The sequence below is a fragment of the Schistocerca serialis genome, chromosome 9, assembly GCF_023864345.2.
Source record: "Schistocerca serialis cubense isolate TAMUIC-IGC-003099 chromosome 9, iqSchSeri2.2, whole genome shotgun sequence".
Classification (NCBI taxonomy): Eukaryota; Metazoa; Arthropoda; class Insecta; order Orthoptera; family Acrididae; genus Schistocerca; species Schistocerca serialis.
The window spans coordinates 223645877-223671012 of record NC_064646.1 but is presented as its reverse complement, the minus strand read 5'-3'; the positions used below and the strand labels follow the sequence as shown (position 1 = coordinate 223671012).

Sequence of the window (25136 nt, the reverse complement as noted above, 5' to 3'; positions counted from 1 at the left end):
ATTGGTCGTCTCTGCTACATTCGGTAGGATGAAGCAAGGTGCGTGATACAACAGAGACAACAGGAAGTACCACTACAAGACAGCCCCCACTGCTATGTATTGAGAAGCAATAGACACGGCACACTTAAACCACGATCTAATCTGTAGTTGTATTACTTGTCGTGGCTAGATGTTAGAGATCGCTGTCTGTCGGAAACTGACGTAGCGATTGGGTTTATAGAGCACTATAGAATCTTCAAATTGGTTCTCTCCGCTACTTTAGGAAGGAGGAAGCCCTACTGCCTCGTAGGAAAGTGACAATAGCAAATGCCACTGCAAGACAGACCCCACTGATACGTACAGAGAAGTGCTAAACACGACACACTTAAATCACGATCCACTCCGTCGTAGTAGTTGTCATGATGTCGGAGGTAGCTGAAACACTGGCGCATCCCGCCCGCTCCTGTTTTGATATCCACACACAGCTCGCCCATCCCCATGCACACCACCAGTGCCGCATAAAGAGATCCGTGAAAATTACCGCCGTGGCCGCAGTCGCAGTCATGGACGCATGTGTATGCCAGAGCCCACCATCCCTGGCCATGGATGGCATCTGGGGGTGATTGGAGTGGCAGGAATTCGGATGTTATCAGTATGTCCAGTGCAAACTCCCATCATATTGAATCCTCTCTCACGCAACACACACACACGTCCGCTTCTGTCGTGTTCACCCAGCACACTGGTCACTTCGCCAGCAGGTAGGCACATACTTTGTACACATCAAAAGCTGAGCTAATCCATTACTTCCGGTTGGCGATTCCTAGTGACCACACTTGCAGGCAGCTGCGGTGCACTGTGAGATAAGCAGTTGCAGCTTGGACGCAAACAGTAGTTCTAAACAATTCCGCCCCGGCATAGACCCATCAGTTTAAGAAATCTACTTTGCGCAATCCGAGGCAACGATGTTGTTGCCTGTACACCGCGAATTTCTCATACAAAATCTAGATTCCTCCAGTTTATACGAGTTATTTCCGAAGATAGAAGAAATCGGACGATACACGCGTTTTCACAGCGCTAAAGTATTGTTACTTGTTATGAAAATCCTGTACAGAACTATGTCATAGGCTATAATCCCTCTAAGTATCCTTTGATCAGGTAGAAAAATATCATTTCTTATATGTCATGTCATGCGTCACAGGACTAGAATATTAATCTCATTTTTGGCTCAAGACACAGTGGTAAGATCCACCACGGTCACAGGACGCTTCCTTACTTTCGTATTCTCTCTTATTGCAAGCAAATATCTCGTCACAAGTGAGGTCTCTTAAGGTAACAGCACAGAGAAGTTGAAATATAGGTTTTACACTACGTATCACTTTACAAATTCGGTAAAACATCTGATTTTATTACGATGGTTGTCTCTCCCTGTACAAGTAGACGACTGAAATAACCCCTCAACGAAAAGAAACACCAAGTGAAATATCATATACGTGGTGCTCTAGCCGTCACCCACACACACCACGTGCCATGTCACCGACATCAAATTGACAGGCTAATTAATTAAATTGATCATGAGGGTCACTTTTAATGGCATGTAATTTTTCTTTTTCAGTAGTCGGATTACACTCACCAGGTAGTTCAAATGGGAATCCCTGGAGGGAAGATGAAGTTATTTTCGAGGAACACTTTTGAGAACTGACATTTGAGGCTGACCACAGAAGGATTCTACCGTCAACAACATACATTATGTGTAAGGACCGTGCTATTAAAAACACGACCACAATGGCTATGTTACTGTCACCCTGCATAAAAATTGGTCTTGGTTCTACAGGCACACACAAGAGTCGTTGACAGTGTAACGCTTTCTGGTAGAAATGGTGTCAGTGATTTGGAACCAAGTCTCTCCACTCAACCACATACTTGCGTTGGATCCTCTGAAGAAGTCTTTTAATGATTATGGCTACTAGTGAATAATATTCATGCTACTCTCGTACCTCGAAACGAGTCATCTTTTTCGAACTTAACTGCTACAGTAAAACTCCAAAGTGGTTTTGGACAATTCATCTGCAACTTGTAGCTGTTCCTCAGTCTCTACATCAGCCTCCCTGCAGCTTCGTCCATGCGATCATCCCAATGTAAGTCGGAACTGAGCATAAGTCAGAAAACACTATATATACCACGTTCTGCAACCCGTGTAGAAACAGGGTAAGCTGAGTCAATGCCACGGGACCGTCTTTTGACCACTCTATGGAAGTGAGAACATGTTGTCATAGTTCCGCCAGTGATGTATGATGTGTAAGGTCAGCGCCAAAATGAAGCTTTCTCCTGCAACACGAGTTAGTATAAAAGACATTACAAGCAGTGATGGTGGTGTTTCTTATCGGGAAAATTAGGACGACTCCACATCATACAAGAACTGGAAGAATGCAGAGGATTTTGCTACTTCTCTGCGAAGTGTTTCCAAACTACATACATGTACTACAGTCTGAAGATCTGCATCCCTCAGGGTGCGTTAATGTCTGTCACCCAAACATTCTATCATCGTTATTTTGTACCATCTAACAGAGAAAAACTACAAACTATAAAAGCTCTGCTAAGTTCATTCGACAGAGAACTCAAGATTTTTACCATATCTCTCTCTTCTGATACATCGAAAACAAATACTGTCTGCATGCCAGCATCGAGCATTTGTGGTGATCCTATTAAATGTGCAGGTATTAATCCACTGGAGCAGCTGGCCATGATCGAAGTCGCTTGCACAGACCAGTGCAAAGTTTCATCGCCTGTACTATAGGAGGACCATATACCACAGACTATCAGTCGCAAGAGATGGTCCCTGTTTTGTTTCTTTCTGCAGTAACACACTTTGTACACCGCCATGCATTTTGTGTGTTCTTTTTTTTGCCACGACTTTGGAGGTCTGTGTTATGTTCTAAACTGACATTAACACGTTTCGATCCATTGGCTCTCACAGAAAACTGGATATCACATGGTGTAAACCATGTTGCTGCTACTCCCACAACACATTCACTGAATGATTGAAATAAAAGACAGCCACAACATAAGGAAACTAGAAGAGTTTTGTGGCATTGTGGAGCGTTTCCAAACTGCTGTCTGAAGGTGACTGAAGACCTCTACATTTAAACTCATCTTGCACAGTGACGGGATAGCGGATACCTCAGTGTACCGTTTCGATTGATTCCTCTTATTGCAGTCATGTTCGCGATCACTGTTTCAGTGCTACCCATTCCCTGAAGGTGTTGCCTCTTCATCAAGACTCTCCATCTCAAACAAGCGATGTCTGTCAGGCATTATGCGGTAATCAACAGCATACCAGTGGATATATGGGGATGTTCTCTGCCTCGTGATGACTGGGTGTTGTGTGATGTCCTTAGGTTAGTTAGGTTTAAGTAGTTCTAAGTTCTAGGGGACTGATGACCATAGATGTTAAGTCCCATAGTGCTCAGAGCCATTTGAACCATTTTTTGGATATATGGGATGAAAAAAACACCACTGATGTACTGTAATAAGCATCACAGTTGACAGTGTGATCAATTTTACCAATTGTACCAGTTTTTTATAACGCCAACCAGTGACATGGTTGCACGCCTCTCAATTTCTGTATCATCGCTAAATCGCCCCTCCTCTACTTTGCAAGCACCATTTCGAGTGTAGATAGATGACTGTGCAGTACATCCATTCACTCTTAATTCTCGAACATACATACCAAAGTATACCAGACAGCGATCTACATATTTCTAGCACTTCGATCATAGTGACTAACTTACGATTATGATTATCCATCTTTCACAGAGCATTGTTGGATTCTTAGGATAAAGTTAGAAACTGAAGGATCTCCTTGCGTTGTCTTTGACCAACGCTCCCTGCAACACTGTCACCGAATTAATCTGCAGTTGATCAAAAGCAGACAGCTACATTCCACGTTTCGTGAAGGAACAGAGCGAACCGAGTCCATAACTGCCGTCCTGCACCCATCCCAGATCACAAGACCTCTCCAGATGCGCGAATGTCGAGGTCGTTTGAACCTCTTATCAGTGTCTAGTAGATATGAAAGTGTCGTGACGATATAACAGACGGTTAAGAACAAGAAATGGGCGGTTTTTATGCATGATGGAGCTCCAGATGGACGGAGTTTGAAGTGTTTCATGTAAATCAACAGCACTATCAATTCTAAAGTATTGTTCTAGTGCATGGGGTCAGTCCAAGAAGGTGTTGATTGGTAAGAGAGAACATAAACACATGCACTCCTGAGGCTACACGGTTCTGCACTTAAAACACACTATAATGTAAGATCGTTGCGGTTTCTGACCTATGTCATGTGGAATGCAGTGCTGTTACTATCCCCACAAAAGAAATATATTTCCAGTGGATGACATACATTCTCCTTGCAGGTTTCTCTATGACAAACTATAGTGAAAAACTGTAAAATGAAAAAAAACTACTTCCTTAAAACATTGATTCTTTGTGATACATTCACAGTATAGCTTTTCAGAGGTGTATAGCCCCCACTGCTCACATCCGAACATGGTTCAGAAATTATACTATGCTCGCACCAGTCCTATATAAAATGGTCGTTAGTAAGAGAGAATGCCTCTTACAAAGAAAGAGACAAACGCATAGCAGCGGTGTTTGACATGTGAAATTACACGTCTTTCCGCCACTAACTCCATAAACAGGACATCTGTCAAGCAGATGTATACATGGGGATTGTAGTACCTCACAAACACCTGTCGCTAAATTAGAATCACTGTAGTTATGAAACTGAAGACTTTATTTTATGCCCAAGATGAAGCAGGGAATGGAGTATGTTGCATAAATCTTTGTTATCCCAGAGGAGAGCGTCGAAACAGGATGGACATGTTTCATCGCACATGAGAGTGAATTCGTCTGATGACTGAGAGGTTTGCTGTTAACGGTTGCAAGTAGACAATGTTCTAAGCCACACACAGAACACAACATTTGGATATGAGTCGATTGCAGGATATTTCGCACAACTGATGCATCCTGACATAACAACAGAAGAAAATGGTCAAACGACCTGCAGTGACATCTCCCTCTCTCCATAGAATGCATCATCAGTCTACCATTAAATCATACCTCATTACAACTCCACCTCAACTGATCACTCCATTGCTGGCCACTGTGGCCAAGCGGTTCTAGGCACTTCAGTCCAGAACCGCACTGCTGCTATGGTCGCAGGTTCAAATCCTGCCTCAGGCATGGATGTGTGTTATGTCCTTAGGTTAGTTAGGTTTAAGTAGTTCTAAGTCTAGGGGACTGATGACCTCAGATATTAAGTCCCATAAGTGCTTAGAGCCATTTGAACCATTTGATCACTCCATTCACTCTCTGTCGTCCTTTAACGCAGATGCAAGTAAGTTTAGAGGCAGATGGTTCTCTTTTTTCCAGGAAAGCATCAAAAACAGCAGTCAACTCACGTGTATCACTATTACCTCAATAGACATACAGTAGAATGCTGCTTCGACAAGAAATATGACTGCTTCCCTGGTTACCAGTGCTTCCATGTAAATGTTCTCTCGTATTCCTCTTGCTGCCACAAACTCGTTCCCATGTACAAGAACTTTTCTGCACCAAGCAGAAGACATGCAAGTACTCACTTAGTTTCCCTGCATTTTGGCCTATTTTTCCTCAATTTATGCTTATTTTCCGTCATTTTTCGTACTTTTATCGATTTTATGTCATTTCTACCCATGTGATCATGACATCACTTCTCGTTCCATATTCTAAAAGTGCTTGTAAATGTAGTACAGTTGCCAACACATAGCGCAAATGCACTATTTTTCTTGTAGGGCGGCATAGTACAGCCCTGTACTCGAATACATCGAGTCACCTCCAACCACAAATTCTAAAGTTACAGTGCGTTTGCTCTCTTTCCTATATTCAGTGTCTGTGCATATGTCCATGCTGTTTCAACACATTCCTCTAGACGAACAAAGATTTATACAAGGCACTTCATTCCCCTGCCGCACCTTGGGCATAAAATCGAGTCTTCTGTTTCATAGCTACAGTGATTCTAATTTAGTGGCAGGTGTTTGTAAGGTACTGCAATCCCCGTGTATACATCTGTCTGACGGAGTTAGTGGCTGCATGGCATGTGAAATTACGTGTCAAACACCACTGCTATGCGTTTGTCTCTTTCTTTGTAAGAGACATTCTCCATTACTAACTGGTGCGAGCATAGTATAATTTATGAACTGTGATCGGATGTGAATAGTGGGGGCTATACATCTATCTGGAAAGGTATATTGTACATGAATCACAGGGAATCGATGTTTTAAGGGAGTAGTTTATCATAGAGGACTGTGCAAGGAGAATGTATGTCGTCTGCTGGAAATATATTTGTGACGTTGGGATAGTAACAGAGTTGCGTTCCATGCAACTAATAGGTCAGAAACCACAACAGTTTAATATTATACGGTGTTTTAAGGACAGAACCGTGTAGCATTAGGAGTGCATGTGTTTATGTTTTCTCTTACGAACACCCTCTTGATACTGACCTCACACACTGGAACAGTGCTTTAGAATTGATAGCATAGTTGATTTACGTAAAATGCTTTAAACTCTGTCCATCTGGGGCTCCATCATGCATAAAAACCACCCATTTCTTTTTCTTAATTGTCTGTTGTATCATCACAACTCTTTCATATCTACTATACACCTCCTCAACATCGGCGAGGGAAGTTCCCAGAGGGATGATGGAGGAGGAGGAGGAGGTGGAGTGGGAGGAGGAGGAGGAGGAGGAGGAAGAAGAGGAGCAGGGGTGGGGGAATAATAGGTTAAGTAACTGTCAGTCAAAAGATAACAATAGGTTTACCCCTGAATGTAGGCAAACCGAAATGTGGGACAGAACATAAGTTGCCCTACTACTACTGCTATCCAAACCCCTTGTCGCCGGAAAATCTGTGATTGCTGCGAAATAAGTTCCTTGAGTTCCTGGATGTTGTCGTCTGTGATCTATGTTAATAATCTTTCTTGGCGATCAGCATTACTCATGGCCATGGGAACTTGGTCAAACTGTTGGCACCATTTCACTACGGCTGTAGGTGACACTGCCTCTGGTCCACACATCGCAAGAATTTCACAGTGAATCTATATGCGACTAAGTCGTTTTGCCGACGAGAATCTCACTGCTCATGCTCATAAATTAAGGATAGTGCTGATACATGGTGAAACAACGCTCTGGTGGGCAGTTTGCTGGTTTAAATCACCTTGGGGTATGACCATGCGGTGCATTTGACCTGCGGTCATCACACGGTGGCACTGACAGCAGTCCACATATGCAGAGGTGTGTTGGTGCAGATCAGAGTACAGTGCAGCGAGTAAGTGTGCAAACGTTTTCAGACATGCTAATGGTGACTGTGTGCTGAAAATGGCTCAGAGAACACATATTGATGGCTTTATGAGGGATAGAATACTAGGGCGACTGGAGGCTGATCAAACACAGCAGGTCATAGCATGGGCCCTCCGTGTGTCACAAAGTGTGATCTCAAGATTATGGCAACGATTCCAGCACACAGGAAACGTGTCCAGGTACTGCAGTACCACGTCCACTGTGTACAACACCACAAGAAGACCGATATCTCACCATCAGTGCCTGCAGATGACCACGGAGTAATGAAGGTAGCCTTGCTCGGGACCTTACCGGAGCCATTGGAACAGTTGTCTCCACACACACAGCCTCCAGACGACTGAACAGACATGGTTTATTCGCCTGGAGACCTGCAAGGTGCATTCCACTGACCTCTGGTCACAGGAGAGCCCTTAAAGCTTGGTGTCAAGAACACAGTAGATGGTCATTGGAACAGCGGTCCCAGGTTATGTTCACGGACGACTCCAGGTGTAGTCTGAACAGTGATTCTCGCTGGATTTTCATCTGGCTTGAACCAGGAACCAGATACCAACCCCTTAATGTTCTTGGAAGGGACCTGTGTCGAGGTTGTGGTTTGATATTGTGGGGTGGGATTATGATTGGTACACGTACACCCTGCATGTCTTTGACAGAGAAACTGTAACAGGTCAGGTGTATCGGGAGGTCATTTTGCACCAGTATGTCTACTTTTTCAGGGATGCAGTGGGTCCCTCCTTCCTCCTGATGGATGATAATGCACGGCACCACTGAGCTGCCATCGTGGAGTAGTACCTTGAAACAGAAGATATCAGGCGAATGGAGTGACCTGCCTGTTCTCCAGACCTAAACCCAATCGAGCACTTCTGGGATGCTCTCGATCGATGTATCGCTGCACGTCTTCAAACCCCTACGACACATCAGGAGCTCCGACAGGCACTGGTGCAAGAATGGGAGGCCATACCCCAGCAGCTGCTCGACCACCTGATCCAGAGTATGCCCAGCCGTTGTGCGGCCTGTTACATGTGCATGGTGATCATATCCCATATTGATGTCGGGGTACATGCGCAGGAAACATTGGCGTTTTGTAGCACATGTGTTTCGGGACAGTTTTCTCAACTTATCACCAATACCGTGGACTTACAGATCTGTGTCGTGTGTGTTCCCTATGTGCCTATGCTATTAGCGCCAATTTTGTGTAGTGCCAAGTTGTGTGGCACCACATTCTGCAATTATCCTTAATTTATGAGCATGAGTGTAGTTGGTACGTCATTTCACTCCTACACCTTGATACACCTGTTATCCGTATTGTAGTAGAAATGTGTCTGCATGAATCCCAAAACATGTTCTCTCATCTGACAATGAGCCACTATTAATGTGCAGTGGCAGTAGTGTGGGTGACATGTGTAACTTACTTTTTTAAGTCCTTTGCAAACTATAACTCAAGCACTGAAAATATTCTGAATGAATTAAAGTATGACGAATCGTGTAATCATTTTACAAAGGTTTCAAACTCCTATTCATGTTCTTTCGTGTTTGGGATTTAAAAATTGGGTTGTTTTGGAAATCAGCCTTACGCAAACACAATTAGTTTATTTTTGTATTTACCCAGACATGTTTCGACACCTATGTGCCATTTCCTGTGGGTCAAATTTCTATTTCTGTAAAGTACATCAAATTTATAATAATTTAACTGTTGAAGTCCTAAGAATTACAATATGTGCAACTTGCTTTGTTTTGTTTAGACGCTCACCTTAAAATTACATCGCTAAGTGAACTGTATTATTAAACACTGATTTTGTGTGATCTTTTTCGTGTTTTTTTTTTTTTTTTTTACGAAATAATTTTCTTTGTGGCTACTTTGCAGACGACATGCTGTCAATAATAATAATAATAATAATAATAAATATTTGACCCACAGAAGATGACACATAGATGTCGGAACATGGCTGGTTAAATATAAAAATAAACTAATTGTGTTTGCATAAAGCTGATTTTCGAAACAACCGAAGCATCGTGTAACATTCTTTTTCGGAGCATACTGCAAAATAATGAACGTCAGTATTATCCTCACCTGCTGTCTGTACGTATTTTTTTCTGTGTCTGATTCCTTCAAGTAGCGGTGGCACGTATCATGAAGGTAGTCTGTTTGAATGCTGACAATGTAATAAATTTTCATCTTTGTGATTTGACGGATAGTATAAGCCACAAATTGCGCCAATATACAGTGTGAAAATCTAATCCGTTTCACGTTGTAGATGTCCTTCGAATAGGGACATTAAACTAGGCAATTTCTTTCGTTGCTTTTGAGAAAGCTAGGATACATGCGGGCACAAGATTTCCCCTGTCCCATCTATAAGACAACATAACACTCCATTACACAAGCGCTTGATCACAAATAAATTCAACAATGAACAGACAGATATCTGTCACCTGGGATTCTAATACAGGTCGTGTTTCACAATGTGAATGGCGTGCTTATATATGTGTATACACGAATACGTTTCAGACAACTCACAATTCATGAATATCGAAGCAACTGTTATGATACCTGTAACATGCAGAATATGGCAGTTTTCTTTCAATAAGGAAAAACTTGAGGTTATCCACATGAGTATGAAAAGAAACACGTTAAATTTCAGTTACACAATAAATCATTCAAATTTAAAGGCTGTCAGTTCAACTAAATACCTAGGAATTACAATTACGAACAACTTAAATTGGAACGATCACATATACAGGGTGTTACAAAAAGGTATGGCCAAACTTTCAGGAAACATTCCTCACACACAAAGAAAGAAAATACGTTATGTGGACATGTGCCCAGAAACGCTTACTTTCCATGTTAGTACATACTGACGAAACTAAAATGAGCTCTAACATGGAAATTAAGCGTTTCCGGACACATGTCCACGTAACATCTTCTCTTTATTTGTGTGTGAGGAATGTTTCCTGAAAGTTTGGCCGTACCTTTTTGTAACACCTTGTATAATATCGTGGGGAAGGCAAACCAAAGACTGTGTTTTATCGTCGAAACTCGTAGAAGATGCAACATGTCTGCTAAGCAGATTGTCTATACTCCACTTGTCCGTACTCTGCTACACTGAAGAGCCAAGGAAACTAATACAGCCGCGCGGTATTAGCCGCGTGTCTAATGCGCTGCAGTCATGGACTGTGCGGCTGGTTCCGGTGGAGGTTCGAGTCCTCCCTCGGGCATGGGTGTGTGTGTTTGTCCTTCGGATAATTTAGGTTAGGTAGTGTGTAAGTTTAGGGACTGATGACCTTAGCAGTTAAGTCCCATAAGATTTCACACACATTTGAACACTTTTTTTGAAACTGATACAGCTGCCTCATATTGTGTAGGGCCCCCGCGAGCACGAGAGACGTGCCGCAACACGACGTGTCATTGACGTGACTAATGTCCGAAATAGTGCTGCGGGGAACTGACACCATGAATCCCGCAGCGTTGTCCATAAATCCATAAGAGTACGAGGGGTTGGAGATCTCTTTTGAACAGCACGTTGCAAGACATCCCAGATATGCTCAATAATGTTCATATCTGGGAGGTCAGTGGTTAGCGGAAGTGTTTAAACTCAGAAGAGTGTTCCTGGAGTCACTCTGTAGCAATTCAGGACGTGTGGGGTGTCGCATTGCCCCGTTGGAGCTGCCCAAGTCCAGCGGAATGCACAATAGACATGAATGAATGCAGGTGATCAGACAGGGTGCGTACGTACGTGTCACCTATCAGTGACGTATCTAGGCGCATCAGGGGTCCAGTATCATTCCAATTGCACTCGCCCCACACCATTACAGAGCCTCCACCTCCTTGAACTGTCCCCTGCTGACATGCAGGGTCCATGGATTCATGATGGTAACTCCATACCGATACACGTCCATCCGCTCGATACAATTTAAAACGAGACTCGTCCGACCAAGCAACATGTTTCCATTCATCAACAGTTCAGTGTCGATGTTGACGGGCCCAGGTGAGGTGTAAAGCTTTGTGTCGTGCAGTCATCAAGGGTACCCAGTGGGCCTTCGGCTCCGAAAGTCCATATCGATGATGTTTCGTTGAATGGTTCGCACGCTGACACTTGTTGATGTCCCAGCACTGAAATCTGCAGCAGTCTGCGGAAGGGTTGCACTTCTGTTGTATTGAACGATTCTCCTCAGTCCTCGTTGGTCCCATTCTTGCGGAATCCTTTTCCGGCCGCTGCGATTTCGGAGATTTTATGTTTTATCGGATTCCCGATATTTACGGTACACTCGTGAAATGGTCGTACGGGAAAATCCCCACTTTATCGCTACCTCGGAGATGCTGTGCCCCATCGCTCGTGCGCCGACTATAACACCACGTTCAGACTCACTTAAATCTTGATAACCTGCCATTTTAGCAACTGCTAACAACTGCGCCAGACGCTTGTTGTCTTATATAGGCTTTGCCGACCGTAGATCCGTATTCTACTTGTTTCCGTATCTCTGTATTTGAATACGCATGTCTATATCAATTTTCAATTATGACAGTAAAATTCAGACGTATGCATCACATATACTTAAATATGCCTTCTCTGAGTTGTAGGTAGTTTTAGCAACAGCCTTAACTGCCTCATCATTCGCTTTGCATCAATAAACGAACTAATTGGCAGTACAATAAAACAGTAAATACGCGTTCTGGGTATTACACTGCTGCGGGGCCTACACTGTATTACTACTACTACTACTACTACTACTACTATTGTGTTGTTGTTGTTTTTGGCCTTGGTGGTGGTGGTGGTGGTGGTGATGGTGGTGGGGGTGGTGGCGGTGTTAGCGGCGATGGTTAGACACAAAGCATAGACAGCCTATGGTCTTCCAATTTCTGCCAGTTCAGAAGTAAGGAGTCCAGCGTCAAGTGATTTACAAACGGTAGGCTTAAGTGTAGTGCATGCATTTTAAGTTGGTTGATTGACAAGCCTGGTAGTACAGCGGTAAAGTGCGTGCCTGAACTTCGAGAGATCGCGGGATCGAGTCCCGAATGGATCACGAAATTGTCAGTCTGCTTTTTTTAAACCTTGCTTTGAAAGGCGTGATAGTCGCGAAAAACGACAGTTCGTTCGGATCCGCGTTAAATTGTAGGCTGCCTATCCCCAGCTGGATAACTGGGATAAGTTGGGGACACGCAAGTCACTGAAGTGTCGTGCTATTGAAAGACTTGCACCAACCCACTGTGCCACACGAAATTACTATTAATTAAAATGAGAGTGCAAGGCTTGGGTGCAGCAAGTTTTGCTAGAGAGAGGAGCGGTGCAGAGGAAGCATGTTTTGTAGCGAGTGTCTATCCTCAATGTAGATAGATAACGTCTTTTTTTTGAGAAGAAGTTGTAGATAGTACCAGCGACGCGTTGGAGCACTATTTTAAAAATATCATTAAAAAAACATTTTATACATAAAAAAGATGTTGTTAGAAATACACTGTGGCGACAAAAGTCACGGGATACCTCCTAATCTCATGTCGGACCTCCTTACACCCAACAGTGAACAAACGTGACGTGGCATAGGCTCAACAAGTCATTGGAAGTTCCTTGCAGACATATTCAGCCATGCTGCCTCTATAGCTGCCCATAATAGCGAAAGTGTTGCCAGGGCAGGATTTTGTGAACGAACTGACCTATCGATTATGTCCCATAAATGTTCGATGGGATTCATTCCGGACGATCTGTATTCCCAAACCATCCGCTCGAAATGCCCATAATGTTCTTCGAGACAATCGCGAACAACTGTGGTGCGGTGACGTGACGCACTGTCATCCATAAAAATTCCTTTGTTGTTTGGGAACACGAAATCCATGAATGGCTGCAAATGGTTGGGTTGGGTTGTTTTGGGGAAGGAGACCAGACAGCAAGGTCATCGGTCTGCAAATGGTCTCCAAATACCCAGACATAACCATTTCCAATTATTCATCAGTTCAGATTCACCAGAGTACCCAGTCCACTCCACGTAAATGGAGCCCACACCGTTATCGAGCCACCACCAGCTTGCCCAATACCTTGTCGATAACTTGGGTTCACGGCTTCGTGGCGTCTGCGCCATACTCGAATCATGCAATCGGCTCTTACCTACTGAAATCAGGACTCATCCGACCACACCACGGTTTTCCAGTCGTCTATGGCCCAACCGAAATGATCACGAGCCCAGGAGAGTTGGGGCAGGTGATCTGTTGTTAGCAAAGGCACTCGTGTCAGTCGCCTCCTGCCATAGCCCAATAACGCCAAGTTTCGCAGCACTGTCCTAACGGATACGCCAATATCTGTGGTTATTTCACACAGTGTTGTTCGCCTGTTAGCACTTACAAATCTATGCAAACGCTTCTGCTCTATGCAAAGGCCGCGGCCTCTGCGTTGTCCGTGTGAGAAATAACATTACGGATCTCAGAATACTGAATTCCCTAAAAGCACTCCGTCTTCAGACCACGAGTGGTCTACCGGGACCATCCGACCGCCGTGTCATCCTCAAGGAGGATGCGGATAGGAGGGGCGCGGTGTCAGCACACCGCTCTCCCGGTCGTTATGATTGTATTCTTGACAGAAGCCGCTACTATTCAGTCGAGTAGCTCCTCAATTGGCATCGCAAGGCTGAGTGCACCCCCAAAAATGGCAACAGCGCATGGCGGCTGGATGGTCACCCATCCAAGTGCCGGCCACGCCCAACAGTGCTTAACAGGAACCGTTGTATCCACTGCGGCAAGGCCGTTGCCATTGTATTCCCTAACAATTTCCAAAGTCAAATATCCTGTGTGTCTAGCTCCAGCTACCATTCTGGGTTCAGTATATGTTAAACCCGTCATGCGGCCATAATCACTTTGGAAACCTTTTCACATGAATCACCTGAGTACAAATGACAGCTCTGCCAATGCACTGCACTTTTACACCATGTGCACCCGATATTACCTCCATCTGTACATGTGCATATCGCTATCCCATGACTTTTGTCACCAGAGTGTAAGCTGTATAATTGTATCACTGACTTGGTAGTGCGTAGTTTAATGCAAACACCCACAAAAATAAAACATCATTTATCTTTCGTCATTTTAAAAATGAAAATATGCAATAAAAATTATTTTCCATTGTACAGTTTAGTTAGGCGCTATGGTTGGTAATGATGGAGGGGAGGGGGGAGTGGGCAGGGGCAGGATGGGGGGGGGGGGCAGGTGGAGGAGATTAGCCAATATCAGAACGAGCTCAGGGATAATGGGGTTTGGAAGGGCTGGGAACCACCGGTGTAAATCGTTGCTGAGTTCCATAACGTGCTTCTCCAGCAGTGAGAGTGTTAGCACTACCTTGCAGATAGAAGTCGTTCTCAATAGAACAGAAAGCAGCAGCAGCACTCCGTCTTCAGGCCACAAGTGGCCCATCGGGACCATCCGACCGCCGTGTCACCCTCAGCGGAGGATGTGGATAGGAGGGGCATGTGGTCAACAATCCACTCTCTTGGCCGTTATGATGGTTTTCTTTGGCCGGAGCCGCTACTGTACGGTCGAGTAGCGCCTCAATTGGCATCACGAGGCTGAGTGCACCCCGAAAAATGGCAACAGCGCATAGCGGCCCAGATGGTCACCCATCCAAGTGCCGACCACACCCGACAGTGCTTAACTTCGGTGATCTGACGGGAACCGGTTTTTCTACTGCGGCAAGGCCGTTGCATAGAACAGAGAGGATAGATGTAAGAGTAATTTCGGGAGTATTACAGGGTGTTACTACTTACTATTTGTACTAAGATCTGGTGGATAACGCAAGGCTATTAATGGACGATACTGTTGTCTGTAGATGATTGTAAAGCCAGAAGACTAGCGAAATTCACGAAGGCGTGGAGGGGATAGACGACTGGAGAGGGACTGGCAGTTAGTCCTGAACGCCAATAAATGTAACACACTGCACGTAAGTATGTGAAAAAATCGACTAATGTTAGATTACACTATCGGTGGCAAATTAATGGAAACGGAAACTACCTTAACACACCTAGGAATAACCATTTGGAGTGATCTAAAACGGAATGACCACACAAAATAAAGTCTGGAAAAAGCAGCTTCCCGGTTGAGACTCACTGGGAGAATTTTAAAGAAATGTAACCATCCTCGATAGAAGTGGCTGTCAAAACACTTGTTGGAGCTATTCTTAAGTATTGTTCATCAGTCTTACACTCTTACCAGATTGAATTAGTGGGAGAGAGGGGGGGAGAGGGGGAGGGGGGAGAAAGGGGGGGGGAGAGAGAGAGAGAGAGAGAGAGAGAGAGAGAGAGAGAGAGAGAGAGAGAGAGAGAGAGAGAAGCGACTAAAAGTAACGTGTTTTCGATACGGCATCGTTTAGTTAAGAACGTTACACAGATGCTCAACAAACTCTAGTATCAGGATTTGACATGGTGTCCCATTGCAGACTGTTGATGAACATCCGAGCATGCACTTTGGTTCTCAGGTATGTGAATGGCTCAAAAACGTTTTGAGTAATAGAATCCAATACGTGCTCCTCGATGGCTAGTGTGCATCAGAGACAAGGGTATTGTCAGAGTGCCCCTCGGAAGTATGATGGGACCGCTTTTTCCTCTATATACGTAAATGGCCTGACGGACAGGGTGCACAGCAATTTATGGCTTTTTGGTGATGATGCTGTGTGTATGACGAGGTATTATCGTTGAGCGACGGAATATATAGAATGACATAGACAAAATGTCTAGTTGGCGTGTTGAATGGAAGCTTGCTCTAAATGCAAAAAAAAAGTAAGTTAATGCGGATGAGTAGGAACAACGTGTAATATTCGAATACAGCATTACTATGGTGCAGCTTGACACAGTCACTTCGATTAAATACCTGGGCGTAACATTCCAAAGCGATATGAAATGAAATGAGCAGGTCAGGTTGATAGTAAGGAAGGCGAATGTTCGACTTCGTCTTATTGGAAGAATATTGGGAAAGAGCAGCTCATTCATAAAGGAGACGGCGTATACAACGTCAGTGTGACTCATTCTTGTGTACTGATAAGAGTGCTTGGGATCCCCACCAGGTCGGATTAAGGGGAGACATCGAAGCAATTCAGAGGCGGGCTGTTGGATTTGTTACTGGTAGGTTCGATCAGCACGCAGTTATTATGGAGATACTTAATGAACTGATATGAGAATCCCTGAAGAGAAGAAGATGCTCTTTCCGCAGGGCACTATTCCGCAAATTTAGAGAACTGGCATTTGAGGCCGACTACAGAACGATTCTACTGTCACTAACGCACATTTCGCATAAGTGCCATGAAGATAGGATGCGAGATATTAGCGCTTGTACGAAGTCTTTTAGATAGTCGTTCTCCCCTAGCTTTGTTTGTAAGTGGAACAGCAGAGGAAATGACTAGAAGTGGTACAAGGTGCCCTCTGCAATGCACCGTATGGTGGTTTGTGGAGTAGGGTACTCACGTTCCTGACAGGAATTACGTTATCTTCGCTGTCCAGCTGTTAGTCACTCACTTCACTTCCTGGGTCGTGATCACTTCCTGGAAAAAAATTAGATCCACAACTGAATCGCCAGTATCATTTTCCAATAACAGTTTCAATTCGTGCAGTTTTATCGTGTGCACTCGGTGTAAACAGAAAAACAGCTAACTAAACGGAAGGAAAGGGTCTCTGAAACACAGTACACGTTTCTTCCAGCGTCAACAATCAACTGGCCAACAAAGTGGAGTTATGAATCAAGTAGTGGCCTCTAAGAACTTTAACTGAAAGCTACAATGGCTTACTAATTAGTAGTGTACTACTGCAGATATTTTCAAAACGAAATCCGCGAGTGTCTGAGAAACCCAGTCCATCTGTTGACCAGTTGAAAATTACGGTATACGATGGATGAAAACATATACAGGCCACGAAATGGAATTTAGTTTACGGCCATGACAAAATTGAGACAAAGCATAATAGATTTCCAGTTATATTATAAGTTATTTAAATAATAGTTCTGTGAATGCCGAAGTGACATGAAAACTAGTAATTGCGAACATACAGGTTACCAATATTTTCTTTAAAAGCTAAAACTTTCCCTTTATGGACTACGTTGTTGTGACTTAAATTATTCCTTCGCTGTAACACTGGTATCTCCTAGGTATGGATACGATAATATCGCTATAGCTGTAAATGCACTAAAATTAAACCCCTGTAACTATGTAAAAAAACTACTAATTTAGCTAATGTCAGTAGCACTTAAATAATAAAACAGTATTTGAGGTGCAACAATTCCCAATGTCATCATTCCTCGTACGTCTTTTTTTATCTACATGAAAAATATGACACACGGATAGTCCAAAGAATGGTATGTAAGTCATCGATATTAAGCAGTAACTGCTATGCATAATAACCTTGGTAGTTTCCATATACGGTAAGGGATGTTACACATGCTATCCTGTTACTAATAGAACTAATATGTTCTCTCCGTGTCAGCTTAGAGACAATTTGAAATCCAAAAGACTCAACTGAATCACTATATGTACCTTTCGATGTTTTTGTTGTGGCCCTAAGTGAAACTTCATATCAGTGCACACACCACTGCAGAGTGAAAATCTCATTCTGGAAACATTCCCCAGGCTGTGGCTAAGCCATGTCTCCACAATATCCTTTCTTTCAGGAGTGATAGTTCTGCATGGTTTGCAGGAGAGCTTCTGTAAAGTTTGGAAGGTAGGAGGCGAGGTACTGGCAGAAGTAAAGCTGTGAGGACAGGGCATGAGTTGTGCTTGGGTAGCTCAGTTAGCTGCTGGCACGGTAGCTCAGCGTGTTCAGTCAGAGAGCCGGTTGGCCTCTGTAATAAAAAACTGAGTGGAACAATCAACCACCGAACTTGAACAGGATGTCTTGCGACGTCCGTAACGACCAGACACAATGATCAATAACGAACAAAATGCAAATCTGCAATTTCCTAGTTTTGTCAAGATGAAAAACTTGTAATGTCTCTTGGGGAATAGTTCTGGCCTACTCATGGGGGATTATCACTACTGATCTGCAGCCCGAACAAGTGATGACCTGGTTCCTTTGACCTATAATTACATAGTACTCCTGGGTGCTTTCTCAGATCATTGTCCTCTGCCAGAGACAGAGCTCCACTCACATAGACACATCACTCATACACTGTAGATACTTCTAAAAGGGTTGTTGATTCATTCATATGTTGTATAGATTAATGCCATAAAATATTTGTGATAAATGCTAACAAAGCAAGTGTAAATGACAATCTAATTTTAAGTACAGAACTGTGGACTGTACAAGACGTTTAAGATAAAAAGGAATATTCATTATGAATCATCGACTTTGACAAGTGATGTAAGAAACATATGACAAACGTTGTAAACAGCATGGTGACTGTAACGTGATAACAGCGTAGAGTTATTCAAACACGATAAGGTACAAATTAGTCTGTCAGCACAACCATTTTTTAGCTTCACATTCATCTCATCAACTCACAACCAAACTGTCACCCTCCACCCTAACCTAGATCTCGGGTTAAGCAACAGATCAGTAAGTCACCACAAACTGTGAATATGTTCACAAAAATGTGTTGTCACAGCAGCCATTAACTTTACATCACTGTGCAAGGCATCAACTCATATCAGATATTCCCCTTGACCCAAAATTTGAATGCTCATTGTAACATATTTGTTCTTTTGCTTCTTCACTCACTCTCTCTCTCTCTCTTTTTTTTTTTTTTTAGGTAGTACTGTCATGTTTTGTTCCCTGTTACAATCCTCTTGCTGACAAAAAGTTTTGTGGCTCAGAGTGCTGAGTGATAGTGATATTTCACCATAATTAAGTGTATTTTTATTTTCATGTCATTTATAGTGTATAAGTCAACATATCAGTTTTCTACAGTAAGAAAATAATGTTCCAGGTGTTCTGGCTTTCTGCAAGTGCTACAATCTTCTGGAAGACCTACTCACAATATAAAAACAAACCACAACATATATATCTTCGGAGCATTTTAGGGGTAAGTTAATGCTGTTCATTAAGAAGTACTAGAAACTTAATTTAAAAACTGGTATCCTTCTTCAAATACACTCAACCACATTCTCCCAGAACTGGAAGCTGAATGGTTGCCTTGGATGAGGTGATTGTGGAAGTTATTGAGGGGAATGGGAGAGGGGGGCCCACTGCAAGGGGAAGGTGGAGATGATGATAGGCATGGACAGCCATTAAAGAGCATAGGAACATGACACCTACACCCTCACTACCTTTGGGAATCAGGGTTCTTTATTTATAATAATATACCGTCAAATCACTAACATATTTTACTGCTTCACAAACACCAGATTCCTTCATCTTGATCCATCTCACAATGTCCACGGCTCCTGAGTACAAAAGGTCTTGTACAGTAAAAAAGATGTGCCGATGTCTTTATTAAAAACTTCAGCTACATTAAGAAAGTGTGGTAAGTAATGATGTCACGCTTACTTAAACTTTCAAGGCCACCAATACTCTCAATACCTCCACAGCGAACAATAGCCACAATAAGGCATCCAGCACTGTGACTAAATTTATCATTCTTGACAAGAGAGAGAAACACAGAATACCGCCTGCAAACACACCAGGACCATCAAGAACAGCATGGGCAGCAATGTCCTTCACCTTCACTTTATTTTTGTCCTTTGGCTCAGTAGTCATTTCAGTATTGTCAATTGGCCTTATAGTCATGCAGTTATCTGTGTTCTCTATAAATCACAGGTTATCTTTTGTGAACACTCTTAAATCTCATTTTATTAAGAAAGAATAAACATAGACAGTCAGATTTTTTTTAGAAAGATAAGTGTGAGTCTGAAAGCTATATGCCTTAGCCAGAAATAGATGATACTTTGTGATTACTCAAAAATGCCACAGCGTGTTTAAGTAACCTGTTCTATATACCATCTAACACTTCTGAATATATAATTTTGAGGTTGTGCACTATTGTTGCCACTTTGTTTCACTAGCATGAATAAACTGCTGGTTACTACCAAAGTGATATTTCTGGGCTCTTCTTGCATGGGCTGTTGTTTTGGGAGCCTCAGAAAGCCCTAGGAATATTTTTCTTTTGATCTATCTACTCCATTTGGAGATACTTATAGTTAACTTCCCGTATTTATCACTGATACACTTTCTTTGGAACTAATCTCTGATTTATTTGTCTGGTGCTGGAGGTGACTCTTGATGCTACACCTAACAGCACACTATCCTCTTCCTTTCACATCCCTCTGCACACTCCTATAGAAAGCAGTGGTAGCAGTTTTGGCAGTCATCCCTACCCTGCTATTCCTCCTTGTTTTTGCCCTGTGTATACACTGGACATCTCTCCTAAGGGTCATAAAGCGAATTTTCTCTGGTGTTTCTGTAGATATTTGCAATTTGAGTTTTGTAATGTGTAGCCCCCCCCCCCCTCCCCCATGAACCATGGACCTTGCCATTGGTGAGGAGGCTTGTGTGCCTCAGCGATACAGATAGCCGTACCGTAGGTTCAACCACAACGGAGGAGTATCTGTTGAGAGGCCAGACAAACATGTGGTTCCTGAAGAGGGACAGCAGCCTTTTCAGTAGTTGCAGTGGCAACAGTCTGGATGATCGACTGATCTGGCCTTGTGACACTAACCAAAATGGCCTTGGTGTGCTGGTACTGCAAATGGTTGAAAGCAAGAGGAAACTACAGCCGTAATTTTTCCCGAGAGCATGCAGCTTTACTGTATGGTTAAATGATGATGGTGTCCTCTTGGGTAAAATATTCCAGACGTAAAATAGTCCCCCATTCGGATCTCCGGGCGGGGACTGCTCAAGAGGACGTCATTATCAGGAGAAAGAAAACTGGCGTTCTATGGATTGGAGCGTGGAATGTCAGATCCCTTAATCGGGCAGGTGGGCTAGAAAATTTAAAAAGGGAAATTGATAGGTTAAAGTTAGATATAGTGGGACTTAGTGAAGTTCGGTGGCGGGAGGAACAAGATTTTTGGTCAGGCGAATACAGGGTTATAAATACAAAATCAAATAGGGGTAATGCAGGAGTTGGTTTAATAATGAATAAAAAAAATAGGAGTGCGGGTAAGCTACTACAAACAGCACAGTGAACACATTATTGTGGCCAACATAGACACGAAGCCCACACCTACTACAGTAGTACAAGTTTATATGCCAACTAGCTCTGCCGATGATGAAGAAATTGAAGAAATGTATGATGAAATAAAAGAAATTATTCAGATAGTGAAGGGAAACGAAAATTTAATAGTCATGGGTGACTGGAATTCGGCAGTAGGAAAAGAGAGAGAAGGAAACGTAGTAGGTGACTATGGATTGGGGGTAAGAAATGAAAGAGGAAACTGCCTGGTACTAGAAGGTATCAGATAGATTATATAATGGAAAGACAGAGATTTAGGAACCAGGTCTTAAATTGTAAGACATTTCCAGGGGCAGATGTGGACTCTGACCACATTCTATTAGTTATGAACTGTAGATTAAAACTGAAGAAACTGCAAAAAGGTGGTAATTTAAGGAGATGGGACCTGGATAAACTGACTAAACCAGAGGTTGTACAGAGTTTCCAGGAGAGCATAAGGAAACAATTGACAGGAATGGGGGAAAGAAATACAGTAGAAGAAGAATGAGTAGCTTTGAGGGATGAAGTAGTGAAGGCAGCAGAGGATCAAGTAGGTTAAAAGACGAGGGCTAATAGAAATCCTTGGGTAACAGAAGAAATACTGAATTTAATTGATGAAAGGAGAAAATATAAAAATTCAGTAAATGAAGCAGCAAAAAGGAATACAAACATCTCAAAAAGAGATCAACAGGAAGTGCAAAATGGCTAAGCAGACATGGCTAGAGGACAAATGTAAGGATGTAGTGGCTGATCTCTCTGGGGGTAAGATAGATACAGCCTACAGGAAAATTAAAGAGACCTTTAGAGAAAAGAGAACCACTTGTATGAATATCAAGAGCTCTGATGGAAACCCAGCTCTAAGCAAAGAAGGGAAAGCAGAAACATGGAAGGAGTATATAGGGGGTCTATACAAGGGCGATGTACTTGAGGACAATATTATGGAAATGGAAGAGGATGTAGATGAAGATGAAATGGGAGATATGATTCTGCATGAAGAGTTTTACAGAGCAGAGTCGAAACAAGGCCCCGGGAGTAGACAACATTCCCTTAGAACTACTGACAGCCTTGGGAGAGCCAGTCCTGACAAAACTCTACCATATGGTGAGCAAGATGTATGAGACAGGTGAAATACCCTTAGACTTCAAGAAGAATGTAATAATTCCAATCCCAAAGAAAGCACGTGTTGACAGATGTGAAAATTACTGAACTATCAGTTTAATAAGTCACTGCTGCAAAATACTAACGTGAATTCTTAACAGAGTAATGGAAAAACTAGCAGAAGCTGACCTTGGGGAGGATCAGTTTGGATTCCGCAAAAATATTGGAACACGTGCGGCAATACTGACCCTACAGCTTATCTTAGAAGCTAGATTAAGGAAAGGCAAACCTATGTTTCTAGCATTTGTAGACTTAGAGAAAGCTTTTGACAATGTTGACTGGAATACTCTCTTTCAAATTCTGATGGTGGCAGGGTAAAATACAGGGAGCGAAAGGCTATTTACAATTTATACAGAAACCAGATGGTAGTTATAAGAGTCGAGGGACATGAAAGGGAAGCAGAGGTTGGGAAGGGAGTGAGACAGGGTTGTAGCCTCTCCCCGATGTTATTCAGTCTGTATATTGAGCAAGCAATGAAGGAAACAAAAGAAAAATTCGGAGTAGGAAATAAAATCCATGGAGAAGAAATAAAAACTTTGAGGTTCACCGATGACATTGTAATTCTGTCAGAGACAGCAAAGGACTTGGAGAGCAGTTGAACAGAATGGATAGTGTCTTGAAGGGAGGATATATGATGAACATCAACAAAAGCAAAACGAGGGTAATGGAATGTAGTCGAATTACGTTGGGTGATGCTGAGGGAATTAGATTAGGAAATGAGACACTTAAAATAGTAAAGGAGTTTTGCTATTTGGGGAGCAAAATAACTGATGATGGTCGAAGTAGAGAGGATATAAAATGTAGACTGGCAATGGCAAGGAAACCGTTTCTGAAGAAGAGAAATTTTTTAACATTGAGTATAGATTTAAGTGTTAGGAAGTCGTTTCTGAAAGTATTTGTATGGAGAGTAGCTATGTATGGAAGTGAAACATGGATGATAAATAGTTTAGACAAGAAGAGAATAGAAGCTTTCGAAATGTGGTGCTACAGAAGAATGCTGAAGATTAGATGGGTAGATCACATAACTAATGAGGAGGTATTGAATAGCATTGCGGAGAAGAGACGTTTGTGGCACATATTCTAAGGCATCAAGGGATCACCAATTTAGTATTGGAGGGCAGTGTGGAGGGTAAAAATCATAGAGGGAGACCAAGAGATGAATAAACCAAGCAGATTCAGAAGGATGTAGGTTGCAGTAGGTACTGGGAGATGAAGAAGCTTGCACAGGATAGAGTAGCATGGAGAGCTGCATCAAACCAGTCTCAGGACTGAAGACCACAACAACAACAACATGTAGCTGGGTTGGCCCAAACAAATATTAGTCATCACATCTTTCAAGTGATGCCCTGTGTCAATGGAAAGTGATACTTTGTTTCCTGTTACAAACAAAATATTTATTAAATTTTCTGCATGTTTTTCTTTTTAAGAGGTTTGTTGGTTCACATTTTTGTAAGAGTGATTTCATTTAGTCTGTGTCACAATAATTACTCACAGAACAGCCATCAGTGTCCATTGGTGACACATCAGGAGGGTAGCAAGTTGCATATCTGGGATTCTGTCTGCTTGTTTAGTTTACTTCTTCAGTTAGTCTTGTTAGGATGGTTAGTATGTGTGCATGCTGTGTGCAGATGCAGGAGAAGCTGGCTGCAGTTTATGAATGGCTGAATGCGCTTTGGCTATGGTCTGTTACCTTCAGGCTTCTGCCTCGGGGTGTGGCAGTGGCAGAGATTCTGGTAGTCACATGGGAAACCTCAGTGTTGCCTGTTTGCCCACGTGTTCCGCTTCTGAGGCACCTCATAGTGAACTTAATGTGTTGGATCTGCCCGTACAGCAGGTTGAGTGGCAGGTGGTAATACGATTGCGTTGCTCAAGGCAGAGGGCCAACGTGGAGAATGCCCACGTAACTTCATTCATTCACCCTGAGAGTAGACAGCTGGCCACTCCTTCAGCATGATCTGAGTAGGTCCACATGTGGGGGGCTTATTAGTTATTGGAAGCTCCAACATAAGGAGTGTTATGGATCCCCTTAGGCAGATAGCATTCAGGGCTGGAAAGAAAGCTAATATGCACTCGCCATGTCTGCCAGAGGGCCTCGTCCAAAATGTGGAGGCAGCATTGCCTGTGACTACCAAGCATGCAGAGTTCAGTCATCTGCAAGTTACAGCTCAAGTTGGCACCAACAATAGCTGTCCAATGAGTTTTGAGGCCATCCTCATCTCATACAGGTGGCCGGTGGAGGTTGTGAAGACTGCTGGCCTCGCACACAGGGCTCAAGCAGAGCTCGCAATTTGCAGCATTGTTCCCAGAGTTGATCGGGGTCCTTTTGTTAGGAGCCGAGTAGATGGTATCAGCCAAAGGCTTTGTCGATCCTGTGACAGTCTTGGCTGCAGAGTAGGACTCCCCTTGATAAGTTAGGGGTGCACTACATAAAGGAAGCAGCTGTTTGTGTAACAGAGTACTTGTGGAGTGTGCAAAAGGTTGTTTTAGGCTAGACAGTAGTTTGAGGGGCTT

At 43.0% G+C, this 25136-nt stretch overlaps 1 protein-coding gene across 3 annotated transcripts in view; it reads left to right on the top strand.

The window, feature by feature from the left end:
• LOC126419002 (NADPH oxidase 4-like) overlaps positions 1-25136 on the top strand; it is a 203503-nt gene that overhangs the window by 56927 nt on the left and 121440 nt on the right. For 2 of the 3 annotated variants that reach the window (XM_050086052.1, XM_050086053.1), the window contains exon 2: positions 19245-19340. In XM_050086052.1, the coding sequence (XP_049942009.1) occupies positions 19245-19340 (96 nt within the window). Of the gene's footprint in view, positions 1-17453; positions 17472-19244; positions 19341-25136 lie in introns of those variants that run through there. The other variant, XM_050086054.1, reaches the window with a different exon arrangement.